The 23,418-nt window shown below is 43.8% G+C and overlaps 1 protein-coding gene across 1 annotated transcript in view; it reads left to right on the top strand.

The window, feature by feature from the left end:
- The window catches only part of LOC136678565 (mitogen-activated protein kinase kinase kinase 11), a 42,207-nt gene extending 23,144 nt beyond the window's left edge, over positions 1 to 19,063 (top strand). The window contains exons 2-10 of the mRNA XM_066656611.1: positions 2,630 to 2,810; positions 6,266 to 6,414; positions 6,893 to 7,068; positions 7,311 to 7,557; positions 7,824 to 7,931; positions 8,403 to 8,562; positions 9,486 to 9,592; positions 10,240 to 10,815; positions 12,303 to 19,063. Coding sequence (XP_066512708.1) covers positions 2,630 to 2,810; positions 6,266 to 6,414; positions 6,893 to 7,068; positions 7,311 to 7,557; positions 7,824 to 7,931; positions 8,403 to 8,562; positions 9,486 to 9,592; positions 10,240 to 10,815; positions 12,303 to 12,913 — 2,315 coding nt within the window. The 3' untranslated portion in view covers positions 12,914 to 19,063. The remainder of the gene's footprint in view (positions 1 to 2,629; positions 2,811 to 6,265; positions 6,415 to 6,892; positions 7,069 to 7,310; positions 7,558 to 7,823; positions 7,932 to 8,402; positions 8,563 to 9,485; positions 9,593 to 10,239; positions 10,816 to 12,302) is intronic.
- The last annotated feature ends 4,355 nt before the right edge of the window (positions 19,064 to 23,418 follow it).

The raw sequence follows: 23,418 nt of genomic DNA, 5'->3' as shown, positions 1-23,418 counted from the left end.
CCCTGTGTCTGCGTGGGTTTCCTCCGGGTGACTGTCTGTGAGGAGTGTGGTGTGTTCTCCCTGTGTCTGCGTGGGTTTCCTCCGGGTGACTGTCTGTGAGGAGTGTGGTGTGTTCTCCCTGTGTCTGCGTGGGTTTTCTCCGGGTGACTGTCTGTGAGGAGTGTGGTGTGTTCTCCCTGTGTCTGTGTGGGTTTCCTCCGGGTGACTGTCTGTGAGGAGTGTGGTGTGTTCTCTCTGTGTCTGCGTGGGTTTCCTCCGGGTGACTGTCTGTGAGGAGTGTGGTGTGTTCTCCGTGTCTGCGTGGGTTTCCTCCGGGTGACTGTCTGTGAGGAGTGTGGTGTGTTCTCCCTGTGTTTGCGTGGGTTTCCTCCGGGTGACTGTCTGTGAGGAGTGTGGTGTGTTCTCCCTGTGTTTGCGTGGGTTTCCTCCGGGTGACTGTCTGTGAGGAGTGTGGTGTGTTCTCCCTGTGTTTGCGTGGGTTTCCTCCGGGTGGATTGGTACATTGGTAGGTGGATTGGCGACTCAAAAAGTGTCCGTAGGTGTGAGTGTGTGAGTGAATGTGTGTGTGTGTGTTGCCCTGTGAAGGACTGGTGCCCTGGAGGGTGTTTTCTCGCCTTGCGCCCAATGATTCCAGGTAGGCTCTGGACCCACCGCGACCCTGAACTGGATAAGGGTTACAGATAATGAATGAATGAATGTTTCTACCTGCATTTTTAAATTAAATCTCTATGGTTGTGAATGTATTTGACCAGAGGAGGATGGGTCCCCCTTGTGAGTCTTGGTGCATCCCGTGGTTTCTTCTTCCAGCTTTAGGTTTCCTCCAGTTTTATTCCTGCTACAGTCGCCTTTGGCTTGTTCACATGGGTTTATTAATATCAACTTAAAAAGTGCTATACAAATAAACTTAATTACTATTTACTGGCCAAAGATATCTGTTCTCATTCAATAATTCCCACTTGGAAATGACAAGTCACAGGCCTTTGTTAGATTCAGTATAAACATCAAATTGTCATATTGTCGTAGTCCAATGAGAAACATGCATCTCCATTTTTGCAGATTTAAGTTTACTGCATCAGTTGAGCACAGTGGCTGTCCTTTCACGATGAATGAACCAATAGAAATGCTCTGAAATCACCTCTCACTTCACCTTCACTCTCACTTCATCTCCGTGTTGATCAACATCGCACCCACCACCGTCTCCTCGCTTCTCTTTGACCACTTAAGCCTTGGGTGGGGGGTGCTCTGTGCTAGCAGTTATTATTAAGAGATGCATTTTTTTTCAGACAGTGATGAAATATCCACAGGTGTTGTCAAATAAGGTAAAATGAAAGGGTTGGTCTTGCTGTAGGTGCTGTGGTTGAGAAAACCACTTGGTTTTCTCTCTCGGAAACACACCCTGGAGGAGGCGGCAGTCCTTCACAGGGCGACACACACTCACACATTCACTCACACGCTCACTTTTGAGTCTCCAGTCCACCTACCAACGTGTGTTTTTGGAGGAAACCGGAGCACCCGGAGGAAACCCACACAGACACAGGGAGAACACATCACACTCCTCACAGACAGTCACCCGGAGGAAACCCACGCAGACACAGAGAGAACACACCACACTCCTCACAGACAGTCACCCGGAGGAAACCCACACAGACACAGGGAGAACACATCACACTCCTCACAGACAGTCACCCGGAGGAAACCCACGCAGACACAGGGAGAACACATCACACTCCTCACAGACAGTCACCCGGAGGAAACCCACGCAGACACAGGGAGAACACATCACACTCCTCACAGACAGTCACCCGGAGGAAACCCACGCAGACACAGGGAGAACACATCACACTCCTCACAGACAGTCACCCGGAGGAAACTCACACAGACACAAGGAGAACACACCACACTCCTCACAGACAGTCACCCGGAGGAAACTCACACAGACAGAGGGAGAACACACCAGTAGGGAGGTTCTCTCTCTCTCTCTCTCTCTCTCCATCTCTCTCTCACCTTTACTTCTTTTTCTCTCTCTCTCTCTCTCTCTCTCTCTCTCTCCATCTCTCTCTCACCTTTACTTCTTTCTCTCTCTCTCTCTCTCTCTCTCTCTCTCTCTCTCTCTCTCTCTCTATCTCTCTCCCTCTCTCTCTCTGTGTCTCTATCTCTCTCTCTCTCTCTCTGTCTCTCTCTCTCTATCTCTCTCCCTCTCTCTCTCTGTGTCTCTCTCTCTCTCTTCCTCTTCCTCTCTTACTCACTGTCACAATTTCTCACTATGTCTCTTCCTCTAATCTGATCATTCCTGTCATTTTTGTGTAGTTTGTCCCGTCAGTACGGCTGCTTTTTGTTTATGTCACTGACAGTAAAAGGTTTTACATATTTGGACCAGTGACATACCACTGAAATCCTTTCCAAACTGGTTAATAGCACTTATCAGCTCTCGGGTTAGTTGTTTTATAGTAATTAGATTTGATAAAAGTTGTCAGCGATGGCTTTAAACCTGGCACTAACTCAAACTAAGGTAGTAATGATTAATCTCAAACGTTTCTAACTGATGCTAAGCCTTTTACTCTGTTCGTCATGAAAGGAAATATCAGTGTGATGGTAATACAATTAATTCCATGCTGTTTCTCCTTTCCAGTCCTTCTAGCTCAGCCGATAGACAAGGACGGCATAGAGTGCACAACACTGAAGATCACGGATTTCGGGTTGGCGCGAGAGTGGCACAAAACCACCAAGATGAGCACAGCTGGCACTTACGCCTGGATGGCACCAGAGGTCATCAAGTCCTCCACCTTCTCAAAGGGCAGTGATGTATGGAGGTAAATTGAGAAGTGTGTGTGTATGGGTTTTTGGGTTTTGAGTTTCAGGGATCAGAACTGAGTTGAGCCGAGTTCATGGCCCAGAGATCATAACAAAACTTTCTCTCACTCTCTGGTCAAATGTCTTTTCTTTTAGCCTGTTACATGTGTTTGTTAGCTCTGCTTGTGTGTAGTAGAATTGTCTGTTAGGTTTCTCCTTCAAGCGTGTTGAGCTCCAATGGGCAGGACCTCCCAATGCTCTGCATTGCCTCTGACATAGATTCAGGAATGCAAGGAAAATCCCCATGAAGGTTCTAATGAAAGAGTTAGTGCTCACTCTAAATGACCTGTACTTCACCCTCACATTCTCTCTCTCTCTCTCTCACACACACACACACACACACACAGATATATATATATCTGTAAACACATAAATACTCTTAAATAGCCTTGTTTTTACCTGTGATAGGTGAGTTAAACAATGCTGTACTTACTCTGAGACAGTGGGAGTGTGGAAAATAAGAATACACACACACACACACGCACACACACACACACACACACACACTCAGAACAATAGGCACTTGTGTGGCCCAGGACACATCCTTACACCCATTATGTCTGTGGACCACTCATTGTTGTGTATCTGAATCACTTTACCAACAAACCCCTAAGCTACACACACACACACACACACACACACACACACGTATACACACACATTGAGAGAGGTGAGGCCCACGTCTAAAAATAAAGATTTACTGTATACCCTGTAAGAGCTGGGTACAGATGAATTTGATTTGACCACTGGGAACAAAGACACCTCTGTGTCATATTTAGTCTTTACTGTCACCTGTCTTTTATCTGCGATTACGCTGTACGTCCACTGATGAGAATCGAGGTAAAACTCGAGAGACAGTGTGATCAGTTGAAGAAACTCTATATAAGATTTGGTGTTTGTGCTCCTGTGCGCCCCCTACAGTGGCAGGGTGTACACCTTTTACAGCACAGTACTGTAATCAAGGGAGACGTGTTGGTCTCCTACCCTCCCTCAGTAGTTACAGTTTCTGCAGCCCAGAGTGACAATGACAGAGGAGCTATTCTCCCTATTGGACTCAGCACTAAAGAAACTGTGTCTGCGTGGGTTTCCTCCGGGTGACTGTCTGTGAGGAGTGTGGTGTGTTCTCCCTGTGTCTGTGTGGGTTTCCTCCGGGTGACTGTCTGTGAGGAGTGTGGTGTGTTCTCCCTGTATCTGCGTGGGTTTCTTCCTGGTGACTGTCTGTGAGGAGTGTGGTGTGTTCTCCCTGTGTCTGCATGGGTTTCCTCCGGGTGACTGTCTGTGAGGAGTGTGGTGTGTTCTCCCTGTATCTGCGTGGGTTTCTTCCTGGTGACTGTCTGTGAGGAGTGTGGTGTGTTCTCCCTTTATCTGCGTGGGTTTCTTCCTGGTGACGATCTGTGAGGAGTGTGGTGTGTTCTCCCTGTATCTGCGTGGGTTTCTTCCTGGTGACTATCTGTGAGGAGTGTGGTGTGTTCTCCCTGTATCTGCGTGGGTTTCTTCCTGGTGACTGTCTGTGAGGAGTGTGGTGTGTTCTCCCTGTGTCTGCGTGGGTTTCCTCCGGGTGACTGTCTGTGAGGAGTGTGGTGTGTTCTCCCTGTGTCTGCGTGGGTTTCCTCCTGGTGACTGTCTGTGAGGAGTGTGGTGTGTTCTCCCTGTGTCTGCGTGGGTTTCCTCCGGGTGACTGTCTGTGAGGAGTGTGGTGTGTTCTCCCTGTGTCTGCATGGGTTTCCTCCGGGTGACTGTCTGTGAGGAGTGTGGCGTGTTCTCCCTGTGTCTGCGTGGGTTTCCTCCGGGTGACTGTCTGTGAGGAGTGTGGTGTGTTCTCTCTGTGTCTGCGTGGGTTTCCTCCGGGTGACTGTCTGTGAGGAGTGTGGTGTGTTCTCCCTGTGTCTGCGTGGGTTTCCTCCAGGTGCTCCGGTTTCCTCCCGCGCTCCAAAAACACACGTTGGTAGGTGCATGGGAGACTCAAAAGTGTCCGTAGGTGTGAGTGAATGTGTGTGAGTGTGTGTCTCCCTGTGAAGGACTGGCGCCTCCTCCAGGGTGTGTTCCCGCCTTATGCCCAGTGATTCCGGGTAGGCTCTGGACCCACCCTGACTCTGGATAAGGATTACAGACAATGAATGAATGAATGAATCTATAGGTAAAAAGTCTACCTAGTATTGCTTTAATCTACAGCAGTAGAGTGTGAATACAGTGAACACCACTGACATTTACTGCAAAACTGCAGCTTTTAATTGTGTTAACTTGTTCAAGAGACAGAAAACCTAAGCACATTCATAATTTTGAATTCAATTTGTAAGAATATGTTTTTCAGGTGTGTGTGTGTGTGTGTGTGTGTGTGTGTGTGTGTGTGGGTGAGATAGTGGTCCCTAATGAGGCACCGTGTACAAAGTCCAAAACTGTCAACAACTGCTTTTCAACTTTAATAACGTCTCTGAAATATTCCTCTTATAAAACCACTTTAATAATTCCCCTAATGCCTGGACATTATTCAGCTCCAGCTGGTTGATTTTTTTCCAGCCGTTTTGGTTCCACATGTGGCTCTGATTTTCATACATATGCTTAAGTTTAATGGAAGCTGTTGCATATATCTGGAAGTTATTAGCGAAGGTTGTTAGCTGCTTGACCACTAAGTTTCGCAGCATGAAATCCCTTCCCTCACACGTTTTCACTGTTAAATTTACACATCTGTGTAGGAGCTTTTCTGGAGATGATTAAAAACACTTAGCGTTCCCTGTGTGACGAGGACAAGGCTAAACGGCCACAGAATTACTGCACTTTTAAACAACTTTCCCCTTGTATTTTATAGACTTTAACTGGGTCTTTATATATTCCTAAGATTATGGTGTTTAGAAGCTGCAGGGAAGAAAAAGCTGTGTTGTGTTTTGTGTGTGTGTGTGTGTGTGTGTGTGTGTGTGTGTGTGTGTGTGTGTGCGTGCTGTAATTAAAGGTCTATATAAAGCTGCTGTGGGCGACTCTCCTCCTGTCTCTCTCTCTCTCTCTCTCTCTCTCTCTCAGTGAGAGTGTTTTAAAGGCACACTGCACTTGTGTGGCTTTCAGGGTGTAATTGTCAGAGCAGCTGAGCCAAAACACTGAGGTTTCTGCTTTTCCTTTTGTGGACACTAAGTAGCTACCTCCACTGTGTGTGTGTGTGTGTGTGTGTGTGTGTGTATGGCACCGCTCACACAACACATTTATCCTGTGTGTTTCAAGTGTGTTATTCCTTTTCTGGGTTTTAGTGAATTAAAATGATACCAGATACGTCTCATTCATGTTTACGTCTGTTTTACTTCTTATTTTCAAGGCATCCATTTCTTTTTTTAGATGGAAAACAATCTCAGTTCAAACTTTTTGAACTCTCTCACTCTCTCTCTCTCTCTCTCTCTCTCTCTCTCTCTCTCTCTCTCTCTCTCCCTAGTTATGGTGTGCTATTGTGGGAGTTATTAACTGGAGAAGCTCCGTATAGAGGTATAGATGGTCTTGCTGTGGCGTATGGAGTGGCTGTCAACAAGCTGACTTTACCCATCCCCTCCACCTGCCCCGAACCATTCGCTCAACTCATGTCAGGTGAGCACTATCTATCTATCTATCTATCTATCTATCCATCCATCCATCCATCCATCCATCCATCCATCCATCCATCCATCCATCTATCCATCCATCCATCTATCTATCTATCTATCTATCTATCTATCTATCTATCTATCTATCTATCTATCTATCTATCTATCTATCTATCTATCTATCTATCTATCTATCTATCTATCTATCCATCCATCCATCCATCCATCCATCCATCCATCCATCCATCCATCCATCCATCCATCCATCCATCCATCCATCCATCCATCCATCCATCCATCCATCCATCCATCCATCCATCCATCCATCCATCCATCCATCCATCCATCCATCCATCCATCCATCCATCCATCCATCCATCCATCTATCTATCTATCTACTCCTCCATCCATCAGTAAGTTCATCTGAAAGAAGGAAATGATTAATCTCACACGCTCTTTTGTGTGTGTGTGTGTGTCTGCAGAGTGCTGGGATCAGGACCCTCATCGCCGGCCCAGTTTTCCCTGTATTCTGGCTCAGTTGTGTGCTCTGGAACAGCAGGTGATGGAGGAGATGCCTCAGGACTCTTTCCACTCTCTGCAGGAGGACTGGAAGCTGGAGATCCAGGACATGTTCGATGAGCTCCGAGCCAAGGAGAAGGTCAGTTTGACACCCACCCGTTCTCGTATCTGAGCCGTGATTGCTCGGGATCCTCACAGCACACAGTAACATCACTGGGGTCCAGGGGCCCAAACTATTATTTGGACAGGTGTTTTTCTTCTGAAATAATGGGTGATTGCTTTTCTGGGAAAGCTTTACACTAAATGCTGATTATTTCTGTGAATATTTGATGGCATTTAGCCTTCAGACAATGAGGAAGATCATGTGTATGTGTTTTTCAGGAGCTGCGCTGTCGTGAGGAAGAGTTAAAGAGAGCCGCTCTGGAGCAGAAGTCTCACGAGGAGTTCCTGCGTCTCCGTGAGCAGCAGCTGGCTCAGTGGGAGCAGGATGTGTTTGAGAGGGAGCTGTCCCTCCTCATCCTCCACCTCAACCAGAACCAGGAGAAACCCAACGTCAAGAAGCGCAAAGGAACCTTCAAGAAGCACAAGCTCAAGAGCAAGAACGGAGAGAAGATCAGCATGCCTCAGGGTGGGCACACACACACATACAGGACACACACCAGCAGAACATTTAAAACACACATAGTATACAACCAGCAGGATACACCACACACACAGTACACCATCAACAGAATACACAACACACACACACAGTAAACCAGAACACAGTACACACACAATACAATAGAGCTCTCAAATACACACTGTACACACAATACACACAGTACAGCTCCATAAAGGCATACATTAAAAACTTTCTACAGTGAATTTCTACATTTTTTTTTGTGTGTGCAGATTTTATCCATAAAATCACAGTGCAGGCGTCTCCAGGGCTGGAGAAGAGACGCAACTCTCCAGATCTGGGCTCTCCTTCATTTGGCCCTCGATTCCGTGCCATCCAACGTGAGTTTGTTCATGTTTTTAAAGCGCTTTTCTGTAGTGGTCTGTGTTTGTGTGAGAGATCAATATAGAGGCAGCCGAAGTGCTGTTATTACACTGCTCTCTGCTGGAGTCTAAGAGCATTAACCGAGTGTCAACGTTTGCTCCTGGTGGGATGAGAGCTCTGGTGTGAGCCCCATGTTTTAACCCTAGAGTCTTGTAATGAACTACATCTACAGTCAGTACACATGATGTCTTTCAGTCTGTCTTTAAGTAAGTATTCTACTGTTTCTCTGTAAAACAAAAATACACAAAAGGACCCTTTGTGAAATTCAGATTCTAATAAATCATCATCTCCTCTGATTGATGCTTTATGAATTGATAGTTTAGAAGCTGCATTTTCCACACAGTTTCTCCCCAAAAGATCAGTCATTTGTGTAAATTAGAGCATGCTTTATTACCTATTCTCCTCTCTCTGGTGTTATTTTCCTGCAGTGAGCCCCAGTGACAGTAAATGGAGTTCTGTTTGGCCTCTGGAGTCTCTTCCTCTGAAGCAGCCAAACGGAGACCGCAAACTTTCCCCACACTGGACCCCTCAGAGCCCTAAAAGCCCCAAGAGCCCCAAAGTGCTTCGGCTCAGTCCACAGGAAAGCGGGTACATACAAACACACACACACACGTACAGAGTCATAGAAATAAAAATACATTATAAACACTCCTGATTAAAACAGGTTTATTTTCTGTGCAAAAGAGTCCACAGGTGTGAGTGTGTGAGTGACTGGGTGAGTGTGTGGAACTGTCCACAGGTGTGAGTGTGTGAGTGACTGGGTGAGTGTGTGGAACTGTCCACAGGTGTGAGTGTGTGAGTGACTGGGTGAGTGTGTGAGTGACTGGGTGAGTGTGTGAGTGACTGGGTGAGTGTGTGAGTGACAGGGTGAGTGTGTGAGTGACTGGGTGAGTGTGTGAAACTGTCCACAGGTGTGAGTGTGTGAGTGACTGGGTGAGTGTGTGAGTGACTGGGTGAGTGTGTGGAACTGTCCACAGGTGTGAGTGTGTGAGTGACTGGGTGAGTGTGTGAGTGACAGGGTGAGTGTGTGAGTGACAGGGTGAGTGTGTGAGTGACTGGGTGAGTGTGTGAAACTGTCCACAGGTGTGAGTGTGTGAGTGACTGGGTGAGTGTGTGAGTGACTGGGTGAGTGTGTGAAACTGTCCACAGATGTGAATGGGTGAGTGTGTGAGTGACTGGGTGAGTGTGTGGAATTGTCCACAGGTGTGAGTGACTGGGTGAGTGTGTGAAACTGTCCACAGGTGTGAATGGGTGAGTGTGTGAGTGACTGGGTGAGTGTGTGAGTGACTGGGTGACTGTATGAAACTGTCCACAGGGTGAGTGTGTGATGCCCTGTGATGGGCTTGTGTTCTGACCAGGCTCCGGCACCCACTGAGATGAAGTGGTTAAAGAAAATGAACAAATGAATTTATTCTTTATAAATAACTTTTTAGGATTATAATAATAACTCCGTTACTGTGTGTGTATGTGTGTGTGTGTGTGTGTGTGTGTGTGTGTGTGTGTTCCCCCAGTCTGTCTATGAGAGCGAGGTTGCTGGAGGTGGACATCAATGAGAACGGAGACTCCAAAGATGACTTTGAGGAGTACAGACCCACTACACCAGAACCGAGCCAAAATGGTAGACACTGATAATAAACTCTGTAAAAGCGGGCAAAAGAGAAGTAAACCTAAAAGAAGTTCAGACGCTAAATGGGTTTTGACATGATTACATCTGGGATGCGTGGAAACGGATCAATGATTTCTTTAGATTTCATTCATCAATTTAAAGGAACACTCTGGAGTATTTTTATTTTAAGATTTTTCCAAATAATTGTGATGCTCCAGTGAGCTGTAAAAAGGAGAACAGAGCCTCTGTCGTTGCTACCTCCAGGCTCAGCACTACAGAAACTGCACTATGTAACTTTTGGAGGAGGATAGGAAACCTAGCACTCTCTCCCTTTGATGTAAAAATGAATTACACTCAGCAACAGTGGAGCCCAGGAGCAAAAATACCCAATCAAACCTAGTGTTGCATTAAATCTGACGTGTTTTGAGACGTGTGCTGCCAGTGCTGTAAGATAAATGTTAATTTGAGGTAAAAATAATGAAATAATTGAGGGATAGATATTAATATTTTAATTGTATTTATGATTAAAGTAATAAGAGAAATCATCTAAAAAGTATATCAGAAATATTATCAACATATGTTCAGACATCTCTCTCTCTCTCTCTCTCTCCCTCTCTCTCTCTCTCTCTCTCTCTCTCTCTCTCTCTCATCTATTTTAGGCTCAGGCTTGGTAAAGGAGCCCTCCTGGACAGTGCTTCCAGAGGAGGATTCTGGGAGTGAGGAGGGATGTTTATCCCATCGCAGTTCCCCGGCTCCTGACTGTCGCTCCAGTGTTCCCCCTCAAGCTAAAAGTGCCCATCAGGCTTTGCTCAGCAGCGCCGCCCTGCTGGCCTCTGTGGCCCTAGGGCGACATTTAGAGCCTCAGCACCCGCCCACACCTCCTCCACGAACGGCCCCCAGGACTAACCCCCCAGTTCTGGAGCAGGAGCGAGAGCGCCCCCCTGTGTCCTTAGAGGACTTACCCACTGACCCGGCCATTGTTGGGGATCTAATCACATTCAGTACGGACTCTCTGCCTCGAGGACTTTTGGAGGCACCGTTAAAACCGCCTGAGACGAAACCATTGCCCCTGACCCCACCTCCCCCAAACCCCAGAGAGAGGTCGGGTCGCCGGACCCCCCAGCACAGCTCTGCAGAGTGGATCGCCCAGGACAACGGAGAGACTGTAAACGAGCCTGTGAGTCAAACCGGAGAGAGGAGGAGACGGTCCAGTCAAGGACTTTCATCACAACTTGGTAAGGCTGGCTGTGTTTATTGATTAGGAGTGTGTGTGTGTGTGTGTGTGTGTGTCTCCTTGACTGATTACTGAGCCGATATAACAAGTCCCCGTATCAATATCACTTTCAAAAAACAACCAAACACAAACAAACATAGTTCACCAACCCACTTTATTCTCCTTTGCACAGAATTGGGGGTGGAGTTCTCAATCACATCGCATCATGCTTTCTGTCTCTCTTTCTCTTTGTCTTTCTCTATCTCTCTCACTCTCTCTCTGTCTCTCTTTCTCACTCTCTCTCTCTCTGTCTCTCTTTCTCACTCTCTCTCTCTCTGTCTCTCTTTCTCTTTGTCTTTCTCTATCTCTCTCACTCTCTCTCTGTCTCTTTCTCACTCTCTCTGTCTCTCTTTCTTTCTCACTCTCCCGCTCTCTCTCTCTCTCTCTCTTTCTCTCTCACTCTCTCTCCCACTCTCTCTCTCTCTCTCTCTCTTTCTCTCTCTCTCTCTGTCTCTCTTTCTCACTCTCTCTCTCTCTTTCTCACTCTCTCACTCTCTTTCTCTCACTCTCTCTTTCTCTCTCACTCTCTCTCTCTCTCTCTTTCTCTCTCACTCTCTCTCTCTCTCTTTCTCTCTTTCTCTCTCTCTCACACACTCTCTTTCTCTCTCTCTCTCACACTCTCTTTCTCTCTCTCTCTCTCTCTCTCTCTCTCTCTCTTTCTCTCTTTCTCTCTCTCTCTCTTTCTCTCTTTCTCTCTCTCTCTTTCTCTCTTTCTCTCTCTCTCTCTCTCTCGTATAGAGTTGCTGTCTCCATTTTTGTGGATATTTACTACTTCATTTAAACACAACAGCAGTCCTTCACACTGTTTGTGAATTTCATGATAAACGGACCAATAGAAATGCTCCAAAATTACATGGAATACAATCTTTTTACATTGATTTCTATTGACAATACACCCACAGAAGCCAGGGAAGCACACAGACTGTTGAGGGTGCTGTATATGTATTTTTTTTTTTCAATTTTTTGTTTTTGATTCTAATCAAATCTAGGCTCATAAATCAAAGTACTAATTTTTGATACTGTGCTGACACTGACATCATCAAGTGCAGCCCAGTTTTGGGTATTGTTTCTTGTTTAATTGTTTTATTTTGGCAACCAAGATGAGAGCATAAAGTAATGAAAGTTCATAGTTGACCAGTTTTATGGTGCAAATTGTACATCAGTCATCACACACTAGCCTCAAACTGTGTTGGGAATAGGCCTGATTATGTGCTTGACAAAATGAATGAAGATACTCGGCCGGTATGTGGTGATTTAGGCCTGCAGTTATGACCATGCTAATTTGTAAGCGATTAGCTTAAAGTACCTGATCAACTGTGCTGATGGTAAGCAGGAATAATCTGGCCAAACATTCCCTTTCATTCTGCACAATGTTTTTATATATATTTTAAAGAGTCGTGTACATAAACCCACCTTCACTTCTATTTCTGTTTCTTTCCCTCCTCTCAGTGTTAGACCTGCCTTTGTGCCAGGACACCATGTTGGAACCTGACGATAAATCCCCCACCCCTTTCGCTCTGTACCCGGACCCTCGTCTGTGGAGCCCTAAAACACGACGCCTGGAGGTGAACATCATCCCCCGCCCCCGACCCTCTCCTATCCGTCCTCGGATCGATCCTTGGAGCTTTATTTCTGCCGGCGTGACGGAGAAGAGCGGCTCGAGGGGCAACCTCTCTGCCAGCAGCCCCACGAGCCCGAGACTGGGATACCAGCCCTCGCCCACCAACCCCTTCTCGAACTGTGACCCCTTTCCGTCCCCAGACTGTGACCCGTTCAGCCTCAGGGCGGACCCTGCAGTGACCTCAGATCTTCCCTCCCCCTTCGATCCATTTACCGCTCCCTTCCCCACCTCTCGCTCGGCACCGTGCTCCACTAATGGCAGCCCGAACCTCTCACTCAGGGTCGCTCCACTGAACCCTGCTGACTCTCCGCTCATCGACCTGGGCTGGGCAGGGGTCAGCAAGCCTTTAGCTGTTGCCAAAGAGAAAATTTGCCCCAGGAGAGCTCTGGGTCTGAGTCCCTTCAGGTCACCGACGCAGCTCAGAGACGACCGATTCTGAACTTCTGAAGAAGAAACCACCCCCTTGCCTGTCCTATGAGAGTTTGGATCAAAACGTATTGGAACCAAGCAGAAATGACCTGAGTATTTGGTGCTTTTTGGTAGTTTTTCGAGTTCCTGGGAAAGAGGAGAAAATAAAAATGCACAACAGCTTTGCTTGACTATGAAAAAAAGTAAAGCCCCAGATGGTGGTTGTTTTTTTGCCTCAGATGCAATGGGACCTAATGATATTTGCAGACATTTATGATGCAGTCTTTATAGTGCACTTACAATTAAGATCAACAGCCAGACAGGATTATTCCAGAACGTTATTTACATAGTGACACTGTACTACTGGGAAGCTTGCCCTTTTTAAGTCTTTACTTCCTGTGAGCTCCAGAAATAGAGAAGTTGAAATATGCGTTTGTTTCCGAATCCCAGTTCCAGAGCATCCCTTCAGCGAGCAAAAATGCAAACATGGCTAACCATGAACCAAAGCTGGAAAGAAAAGCCAGAGCTTGGCCTTAGCCACTGGCTGTTGTCCAGGTTCTGTTCATTATTAGCTCTGTTCACATTATATTTTTGGTTAAACATTTATTTAAAAACGTTTCTTTTCTTCATTTTAAGACGATTTGTTGTTGCCCTGCATCTCTGTCTCGAAACCTCAGTGTTTAAAAGCTTTGTCTTCGTTGCTCGGGACCACTACAGCTGCTTGTTTCGGCCCAGTCCAGCTCTTGATTTAGGCGTGCGATTATGTCCGGATCTGAAAAATACATCGCCTTTCATGACTTTCTCTTTCATGGAGGAAAAAGTAAAATTCCAAGTACAAGGCTAAAGCTTTGTTCTTTGAACATAAGAACATGCTGCAGGGGAGAACCAGTCAGACTCGACGAGCGTTGTGCACATGTGCCAAAGAACAGAAAGACTCCAACAGCGCACCGCTGCATCGGAGCATCAACTGGAGGCCAATCGCCTCATAGATCTATAAAACACTTTCCATTTTCTTGTAGGTAACATTAGCCAGATAATCATTTAAGACCCATTCAAAAAGAATCAGTGACCTTTGCCTGCGCCTCCCGCAAATGTGCTCTTTAATCGCTGACGTTGGGTTGAAATAGTGTTTATTTTCTTAGTGTCTGAACAGTCACACGGTGGATATCGATCAGGTTTGTGGTGTAAAAGCTCATATAACCATACTGGCAAGTCCATAGTTGTGTTGGTTCAATTATGTACCACGACACAGTCCACTTTAGAGCTTGAAATACTTGTCTGAACCTAACAGGACCTCCTCAAGTCAGGTTCAGACTCAAAACACGTGATGTGGGTCTGGCTTTGACCGAATGTTTAAAGGCTGTTTTTGGGGTTTAGGCCAAAATTTCAAACTCCAAACGTTATAAACTGTAAACTTATCTTCACCGGGCTTCAGTTTCTCAATCAGGTCGAAGAGGGTCTTGTCAGTGTTTCAGATACATTTTATCTACAGCAATACCTTTGTATCGGTCGCTAAAACACCCCTACAGTTTTATCTTTGTTGTTTAATCATATGGTGTCCTCTGTTGAACTTCCTGTGCTTGAGGGGGATGTTACGGCTTCATGACTCTGTTCCGCACTTTAGATGACAATCTGAAAGGAGAGACACGTTTCTCTCTGGTTTATTTGGAAATCCGTGGTTTGATTTCAGTTTGATGGAGTCGAGCTCCGACGCAGACACCACCGTGACCTGTTTTTGATTGGGACTAATTAATGTCATTTTTATTAACTCGGTATCAAACAGAACAGAAATAACCAAGGATATCAAAGAAAGGCAAAATTAGATCTTGATCACCTCGGCCAGGCTTGCGGCTTCTAATTTGAGCCACAGTACGCGGTGCCCTAAATAATTTTTTTGAACTACTGACTGGAGGTCTCGAAGCGCAGGACGTCCGCTCTACCTCCTGATTAATGATGATGTGCGTGTACTGTACTGAGAACGATTCTTATCTTGGATCACTTTATAATCTGTGAAATTCCTTCTTTAGCCCAGCTTCACTGGGGAGAGGGATGATAACAGGAGTTAGTTTTATAGTTTTCCTCCTTTTCAAATATTCCACAGTACTCTGCAGAACTAGGCTAAAGTTAAATCTGTAAAAGATCCCGGCTGCAGTCGACTCGGCTCGCTCGCTTGGGGCTGGGAGCTGGATTTCTGTGAGGCTGCTTTGTGACCAAAAGCAGTCGTAAAGAGCACAGTACACATTAAACTGAAAAGTTAAATAACACCGCACCGTGTTACTCCAGCTCATGACGGAGGAACTGAGGTTCTTTTTTATTGTGGGCAAGCGCTTGAACGGATTAGTTGAGGATTTCTTAGTGTTATTTTGACACTTCTTTCACTTCCAGTTCTGGTCCATTCCCCTGAAGTGACCCCTGCCTTGTCTGCTGTGATAACATGTAATCACCACTCGGTTTCCTCTTCAAACAAGCAGTAATTTCAGCTCTGTCTCAGGCCGAGGTCGGGGAGAACTTGGCCTGCAAACATCAAAGCTTCCCGGAGGCCCTCCTGACTGCATTATTATTGCTTCTGTTCCCAGAAGTGCACGGAAAGCGTGGTGCTCACTGAACACACATTGTGTGTTATGGGAGTTACAGCAGAAGTCATGCTGTTAGCACTGGCTTAGCGTAAGAAGTAACTAAGTGCGGAGGAAACTATTAACAATAGCTTCCAACACTTTCCAGATTCTGACTGGGTGTAGTTGTACCGATGCAAGGCTTGTCCAACTTAGCAACAGTAGCTTCAAAACATGGGTGAAGCACTGATTTCTCAGTATAAGGAAAGGTGGAGTATGAGTAAAAAGCATGAGGATTTTACCCTGTTCCCATATGAATATTAATTAAGTATCTTTATGAAATAAAGAACAGATGAATGTTCCGATGAATTTATGCACCTTTAAAAGCTGCTGCTCTCGCTCCAAGTTGATCATTGCTTCCTCACAGTTGCTCTGTACAGAGTTCAGTTATCCTTTACCCTGTGTCTGGAAATGGTTGGTGGTTTGCAGTGTTTACCAATGCATCCGCGAGGGTTGATGATATGCTACAAGTGTTAGAACAGTGGCCTGTTCCTTTTCTCAAAGCCAAAGAAGAAAGCCTGTGAGATTTGTAGCTTGCTTTCCCATCCTCAGTTGTCCCGAGATTGACAATTATTTTCACAGAGCGGTGATTTAGCCAAACAAAGGAAAACAGTATTTTAGGGTTCAAAGTGGTCTTGTGTGAGAGAGACAGAGTATCAATTTGTGAGAAAGCCACGTCGAGAGGCTGTGTATAATTGTGGCCAGACCTCCCATCAGTGTGCATTTTTGTCAGTAAGGTCCAAATATGCTACTCTGCTTCTCTGTAGCAGGTCTCTTGGTAAATTTGCTACACGTTTCCTCTAGAGGCAGAAGAATGTCTCTCAGGCAGAAAACAACAAACTCAACTTTGTTCAAATCAGACTCAAAACGGACCCTACCTCAACCCCTCAGAGCATTGAGGACAGAGCAGTGTTTTAATGCTAATTCTACACATTTTTACCTGTTGGTTTCTATAAACACCTGTCTGATATCAGTATATACACCTGTCTGATTTGTAACAAAAGTATGATTTCCTAAAGTAATGTCAGTTTTCACTCACTAACTGACAGATGAATCAGGATTTGAGTGGATTAGCAGCGCTGGTTTTCAGGACTTGTTCTCTTCCGTCATTGCTAATCATACTCTCGCGCTAAAGACAGAAACAGTCCAACTCAGAAACAGAAAATTGCCATGGAACTTTCTAATGGTGTAATGATCAGTGTAAAAGCATTTAAGATATAAACAACAAAACAGGTCATCTGATTTTGTATGAACCTTAGAAGAGTGGTTTAATCCTAAATGCTAACGTGGTCTTATGGTGAATTAGCCAGAAGTTAGCAAAATGTGCTCCCTTAGCTTAATGGTTTTCTGGAACAGAAACAAAAAAGTAACTCCATCCCAATGTTCTCCATTTTAAACTACAACAGCACAAATCCCACTCGACACCAATGTCAGCAAAGTTGCTTTCTTAGGTTCTGGAATTTGAAACATTAGCATTGTCTTGTCTTGTTTTCCCAGCACTTTCCAAGGTCACAAAGTGATAGCCTCATTTCAGTGATAACAATGTGTTCTTAAATCAGTTTTATTAAATGTGGGGGCCTGTTTCCATGGCAACAGCTCTTGCATACTTGTGATGGACTGCTGGGTCAGATTTAACAAGTGTGCGCGCACACACACACACACACACACACCCCTGAAGCCCAGTTGACATTAATCTCACCCAGCATCTGTGGCGCTTGCTAGCAGGCTCTTATTTACTGGCACCATCTTGTCTTCCACTGTTTATTGGTTGTTCCCTGGACCTTTTCGATGCAGTGTGGCAAACAGTTGTTTACTTGTCAATAAGTCTTAGTAATTCCAGTCAGCATCCTCAAATTGAAGCATAAAGATCCTCAGAAGACACTTGTTTTACTCCATGTGCCAAAGAAAGACTTTCTTAAAGAATAACCTGCTTCTGAGTCATAAGTAAGGGACTATCTGCCTTGAGTGAGAATATATTTCTGGTCATTTAAAGGGGGAATGCTAATGGATACTATATATAGTATTGACTATGCAGGGTCCTGTAGAGCAGCATCGCATCTCAGCCTCATTGAGTTGGTAGAATTCATCTTATACTTTATTTTTTTGGGTTGTGTCTCTCAATGATCACTTAGTACAAATATTATTTGGAATAAAATGCACTAATATAGGGCCTGATAATGATATGACTTAGCAGTAATGCTAGCTAGCTGGAAAATGCAGAAGGAAGCTAATGGTAATGCGAGAAACCAGAATTAAAATCTCCTTTCACTTTCAAGATAAATCATCAGAATTAGGCTTTTTTAAAAAAATGTTGACATAATTACAGTGGCACCACTGTAGAAGCACGCTCACCACAGATCGGTATTAGCGTTTATATGTTAATGTTGGCCGGAGTGCCCCTTTAAACTGGGCTTTAATCGTAGCATGTGAGTTAGCCGTGCTAGGGTCATAAGACTTTCTCCCACATGCTCTGCCTTAATGCTTTTGCTTGTGTTCAACTCTAAAATGCTCAACACAATCAACTCCACCGACTTGTGAAAACATAAATCTTATGGAACAATCTGAATTTTCCCTGAATCCTAGTACTGTGCAAAACTCCCCTGTGACAGAGATTTTTTTTTAATTATTATTATTATCCAGAGAGAGATTTAAATCTATTTATTTTTAAGGCCTTTTAGACACTGGATTAAAGATATTGTAAAGGGCCGGAGACAGATTCCTCATCAGGATGCTTTGTATATTGTATTTTATGTTCTACTTCACTGGAGTTTGTGATGAAGTATGAGTGCTGCAAAGGGACAAATCAAATAATGTTATATGTTTTTGGAAAAAAAAAAAAAAAAGAAAATACAAGACAAACTCTGAGGTTTTCTGTAATTGGTGACAGAACAGTTGCTCAGATGCTGAGTATGTGCTTTGATTCACAGAGGTTTTAATTTTGTATTTTTATTGTTTTTATTTTCTTTGTTTTATTAATTTTTATGGGAAGAAAACATTAAAACACTTCATTTTGGCCCGTTCGGGCACATGTATGGACTCCTGTTAACTTCTGCAGATGTTTTGAAGAGCTAGACCTTTCACTTGGACTTTTCCTGAGTATTTTCTGTGACTAAGATGTTAGCCGTTCTGTTGTTTTCTTTTCCTAGGATGTCGTTTTTGGTTTTTTTTTTTTTAAATAATTATTTCTCCCTCTCTTTAATAGCAGGCTTTATTGCCAGATAAATATTTCCTTTTTGTTACTTTCTCCATGTTACCTTTTTCCTTGTTTATTGATTTTTATTTTTTATTTTTAACTTTGTTTTGTCTTTCTTTGCGTGTTCTGTGATTTTGCAAAATGACGTACTGGGCTGGGCCTAATCATCCTATGAATTTTGTCTTTTAAAGTATGTGTGTGTGTGTGTGTACATGTTTGTTTGTATGTGAGAGTTTTTTGTATTTTATTTTTTCCCCATTTTGCCTGTTGTAATGAGTTTTAACCTGTGGAACATTAAGAAAATGGAAGAAAAGAAACAAGACCAAATAAAATTTAACATGACCTTTTGAATCGTCAGCGGGAGAATCCCTCTGCAGGCCACTCTTTTTTTTTTTTGTTTGTTTGTTTTATTTTTAAGAAAAAATTAAATTAATAACAAATGGTAAATATTTTGGCAAACTTCTATATTGTTCATTCATTGTCTGTAAGCGCTTATCCATTTCAGGGTCGCGGTGGGTCCGGGGGCCTACCCGGAATCACTGGGTGCAAGGCAGGAACACACCCTGGAGGGGGCGCCAATCTTTCACAGGGTGGCAACATTTTTTTTGAGTAGCCAAAACCAACGTGTTTTTGGGCTGTGAGCGGAAGCCAATACGAACACACCAAACTCCTTACAGACCGTCACCTGAAGTGAGGCGTGAGCCCACAACCCCAGGAGCCTGGAGCTGTGTGACACCGACACTACCTGTGCCACCCTCCTTAATTGTTGTGTTAATCATTTTCAAAGGCACTTTAATGTTGTGGGGTTATTGTGTTTCTATGGGTGGAAAGTTTGGGCAGTGTCAGGATTTCCTTACTCTAACATATTTCCCTTTTAAGTTTTGTATTTTAATGGTTTTGGCCTTTGGCTGTGTGTGTGTTTGTTTGGGGGGTGGAAAGACAGGGAGAGATCCTATTCCAGCAAGTATCTCTCAATCATTTTATATAAATTTTGACATAAATGAGTTAGAAGACAGTTTTATTTTTATTATTTTAACATCTTTCTATGCCACACAGCCTAATTGTACTGGACATGGTAGTACAATTTCCCACACACACTTTGGATGTTTACGGCTGACTGAAAAACCAATAGTCTCTCTCTAGTAAACACAACATTGTGGTGCTTATTTCATAATTTCCTACAGGACTTCAAGGCAGTACACGACTGGAACACTTACACGCATGTAGTTTCATAATGTAAATAACTAAAACAGTAAATAAATTATATTGGAAATGTGATTTGAGCTAATAGTGTTAGAAAAACCTCTGTTCTCATTTCTCAGAGGTGCACTTAGTTTGTTTACCTATTTCTCACAGGGTTCCGGCCACATTAATACAAAAGACAAAATGGAGTATATGCGCCTAAATAAAACGTGTTAATTGTTAAATAGCGAGTTGTGCAGCTTATGACTGCAGATAATTTAATATATAGTAGATACAGCATGCGCCTTTTGGGCGTAAAAGTCTTAATTATGTGAACAATCCAGTGCACTCAATATCAGAGCCAACGGTTCTGCGCGAGGGAGGGCTTTTGCGCATGCGCATTGCAAAACAATGACGCTAATTACACCTGACGCTAATTAAGCTTTCTACAAAGCGAGACGAGGCTCAGGTCGGTTATTTTACTGTTTATTCTCTAATGCTTTGTAAATAAAAGGCTTGTATGCCTTTTAAGTGGGGATTTTATAAGCTGTGTAAGATATTTCTTTTCTGTGGTGCTGAGTTTGTGTAACAAAGTGTACCTTCAGTTTTATTTATTCAGTACTATTTAAACCACAGGAAATGAACATTTATAAACATGGACGGAGAGTTAAAAAGTCGACCACTAATAATACTTGTGTGCTAACTAGGCGTACAGATGAAAACCTAATCTGAAATAGCATTTAGTTTGCACATAAACGCCTATTAAAAGCCGTATCCTCTGTCTGAGTTATGTATATATAGCACTATACGGTTTCTAGTGTGCTTTTTGTCATAATAACGGCAAACTGCAACCAGGGTGACCAGATCTGAGATGGTGACTACTGACGTGCAGACTGACCAATTAAATACTTACAGAAAAGGTTATCGACCAATAACGGTAGCTCTACAGTCAGACCGTCCAATCAGAAGATTTTAGGCTACTTCACCACGCCCTCTTCTCACTCAAGCGAACCAAACGGCGGAGTATGGGGAGGGCGGGACTAGTTTGTGAACGAAACTTCTCGAAGTTCTATGTAAGCTCTAGAAAAACAAAATGCCGGACGTCTGTGAAATTCCGCCCGGGCATTTTTTTTAAGTCTAAAACAGAGGACATGTTTGGGTAAAAGAGGACGTATGGTCACCCTAGTTTACTCGGTGCCTTTGTTCGTGCTCACTTGAATTTTTATTTTGGGAGCTGTTTCACAAAGCAGGAGTTATGAGTTAGCTGGATAACTTAAGCCCAGGATTATGAACCGTCCAGTAGCAGTGTCCCTCAGCTCTTTTCCTGTTCAGTACATTTGACTTGAGGCCTAAGTTATCGAGCTAAACCGAGAAATCCTACCTTGTGGAATAACTACATGGCTTTATCCTATTTAATGTTATGTAGAGCTTATTTAATAAGTTAAAGGGGGCACATTAGGTTAATACAGGTATGAAACATTCTTTTAAAAATGTATAATAATTATTATTAGTAGTAGTTGAAGAATTAAAGTTAACTCGAAAAGCTCATGACACCTTGATCTCCTCTATTCATGTTTTGACACATGCAAATGTGCACTTCAGGGCTTTAGAGCGAGCTTTGGGACAGGGCCATTGCTCTTGAGACATGTAGATAGTGAAGAGGCAGCAACAACAATAATGTGGTTTATGATTAATAATAAAACTTTCATTACGTGTGCCATTGTAGTTCTGCAGGCTCTGTGGCGCAATGGAGTGTGGTGTGTTCTCCCTGTGTCTGCGAGGGTTTCCTCCGGGTGCTCCGGTTTCCTCCCACAGTCCAAAAACACACGTTGGTAGGTGGATTGTCGACTCAAAAGTGTCCGTAGGTGTGAGTGTGTGAGTGAATGTGTGTGTTTCCCTGTGAAGGACTGGCGCCCCCTCCAGGGTGTGTTCCCGCCTTGCGCCCAATGATTCCAGGTAGGCTCTGGACCCACCGCGACCCTGAACTGGATAAGGGTTACAGATAATGAATGAATGAATGAACTTTCATTACGTGAGGGGGATTACAAGGTAAAATCAATACAATGATAAAAGCATAACATTTAAAAAGAGACTGTAGAGTCTCTCTCTATATATATATAGTTACTGTGCCTACTGTGAAATGAACATTGTATTTGTTATGAAATACAGTGTCTTAAATACTCTGCAGCTCTGAAGAGACAGGAGATTTTAGGGGTTATGGGCTTACGACCAGAGGCAGGTTTTTACGTAAATAAATTTGCTTTGTATGTAATTTCTTTGTATATAAATTCATTGAGTGTAATTCTAGTTGGTAAATTACTTAATGTCAACTGATGATGAAAAAATTCACTGTGAAAAGGTGCATTGTGAACTCATTGAAGTTTAAAGGTTCTCCACACGGCGGCGCCGTTGGCACTCAAGTATTTATTTTGTGTGTCGTCATAATGGAAAGGTTGAGAACTCTCCATTACACTCTCTCTCTCTGTGTGATACACAGATGAGTCTTTGCTGATCAAGGTCTCTGTGTGTGTCAGTGCACACCCCCATGTACACTAGCAGAAAGCAAATTTGTTTGTGAGACACTGCCCTCTAGCAATGTGGATGTCCAGTACTACTTATTAGTAATTTAACTTAGTTATACATTTGAATACACTATTACTTCTATCTAAATACTTGTAGTTTGAAAGGCTTATTCCACCTACATCTGCATTAATCCACTCAGCCAGATACTTCAAATACAAGGATGGCTTTGGGGACATGACATATTTGATATCAACAATAACATTCAACAAGTGGTAAATGAATGAACCTTACACTGATCAAACCACCAGACGTCACTGTTTGTAATCCTTTCCTGCACCTTTCGCCAGCTATTTCTTTCAATTAGTGTGAGATAGGGGTGGGCAGTGTGTTCAGTTTATTCTCGACTGTGTGATTTGACAAAACACAGAAAAATGTTTTATTCATTTTATTTGAAACTTTCATACAATTATTTTTTTAATAAAATCATATAACAGACATCATCAGACCAAGAAATCAATATTACACCTGAAATTGTTGTAACGGTCCTCCATTAGACAGAATTGACTCTGCTCTTCTACTCTACGGTGACCAGTATACACCCCCACCCACCTCCAGGAAAAAACCTCACCGCGAAGGAGAAAACCGGTCTGAGAGCTCAAAGGAGGCCATGCCGAGTGGGCGGAGTCTGTTTGCTCACCGTGAAGTAGAAGAGTGTGTCTGAGACACTATAGGCAGAGAAGACAGAGAGGATCATGAATTTGGGGCCCTCCCCCAAATTCCTTCAAAGGGGGCCGGTCTCTCAGTTCTTCTCTGATTTATGTCGTTTAAACACTGAAGGCTGTCTACCTGGATGGAGCCTGCCTAGGGTGGGGGCTTGGGGGTCAGGTCTGAATACCTGTCCTGCCAGAATAGGCTGGGTATCCAGACCTCAATCCCCACCCTAGCAGGTTAATTACTAATAGTTATATTCTTTATTATATAAATAACTCTTAACATCTACATCTATTACTAATTGAATTATTTAAA

Source organism: Hoplias malabaricus, chromosome 2, assembly GCF_029633855.1.
Source record: "Hoplias malabaricus isolate fHopMal1 chromosome 2, fHopMal1.hap1, whole genome shotgun sequence".
Taxonomy (NCBI): Eukaryota; Metazoa; Chordata; class Actinopteri; order Characiformes; family Erythrinidae; genus Hoplias; species Hoplias malabaricus.
The sequence above is the reverse complement of the archived record's forward strand: the minus strand, read 5'-3'. Positions and strand labels throughout refer to the sequence as shown.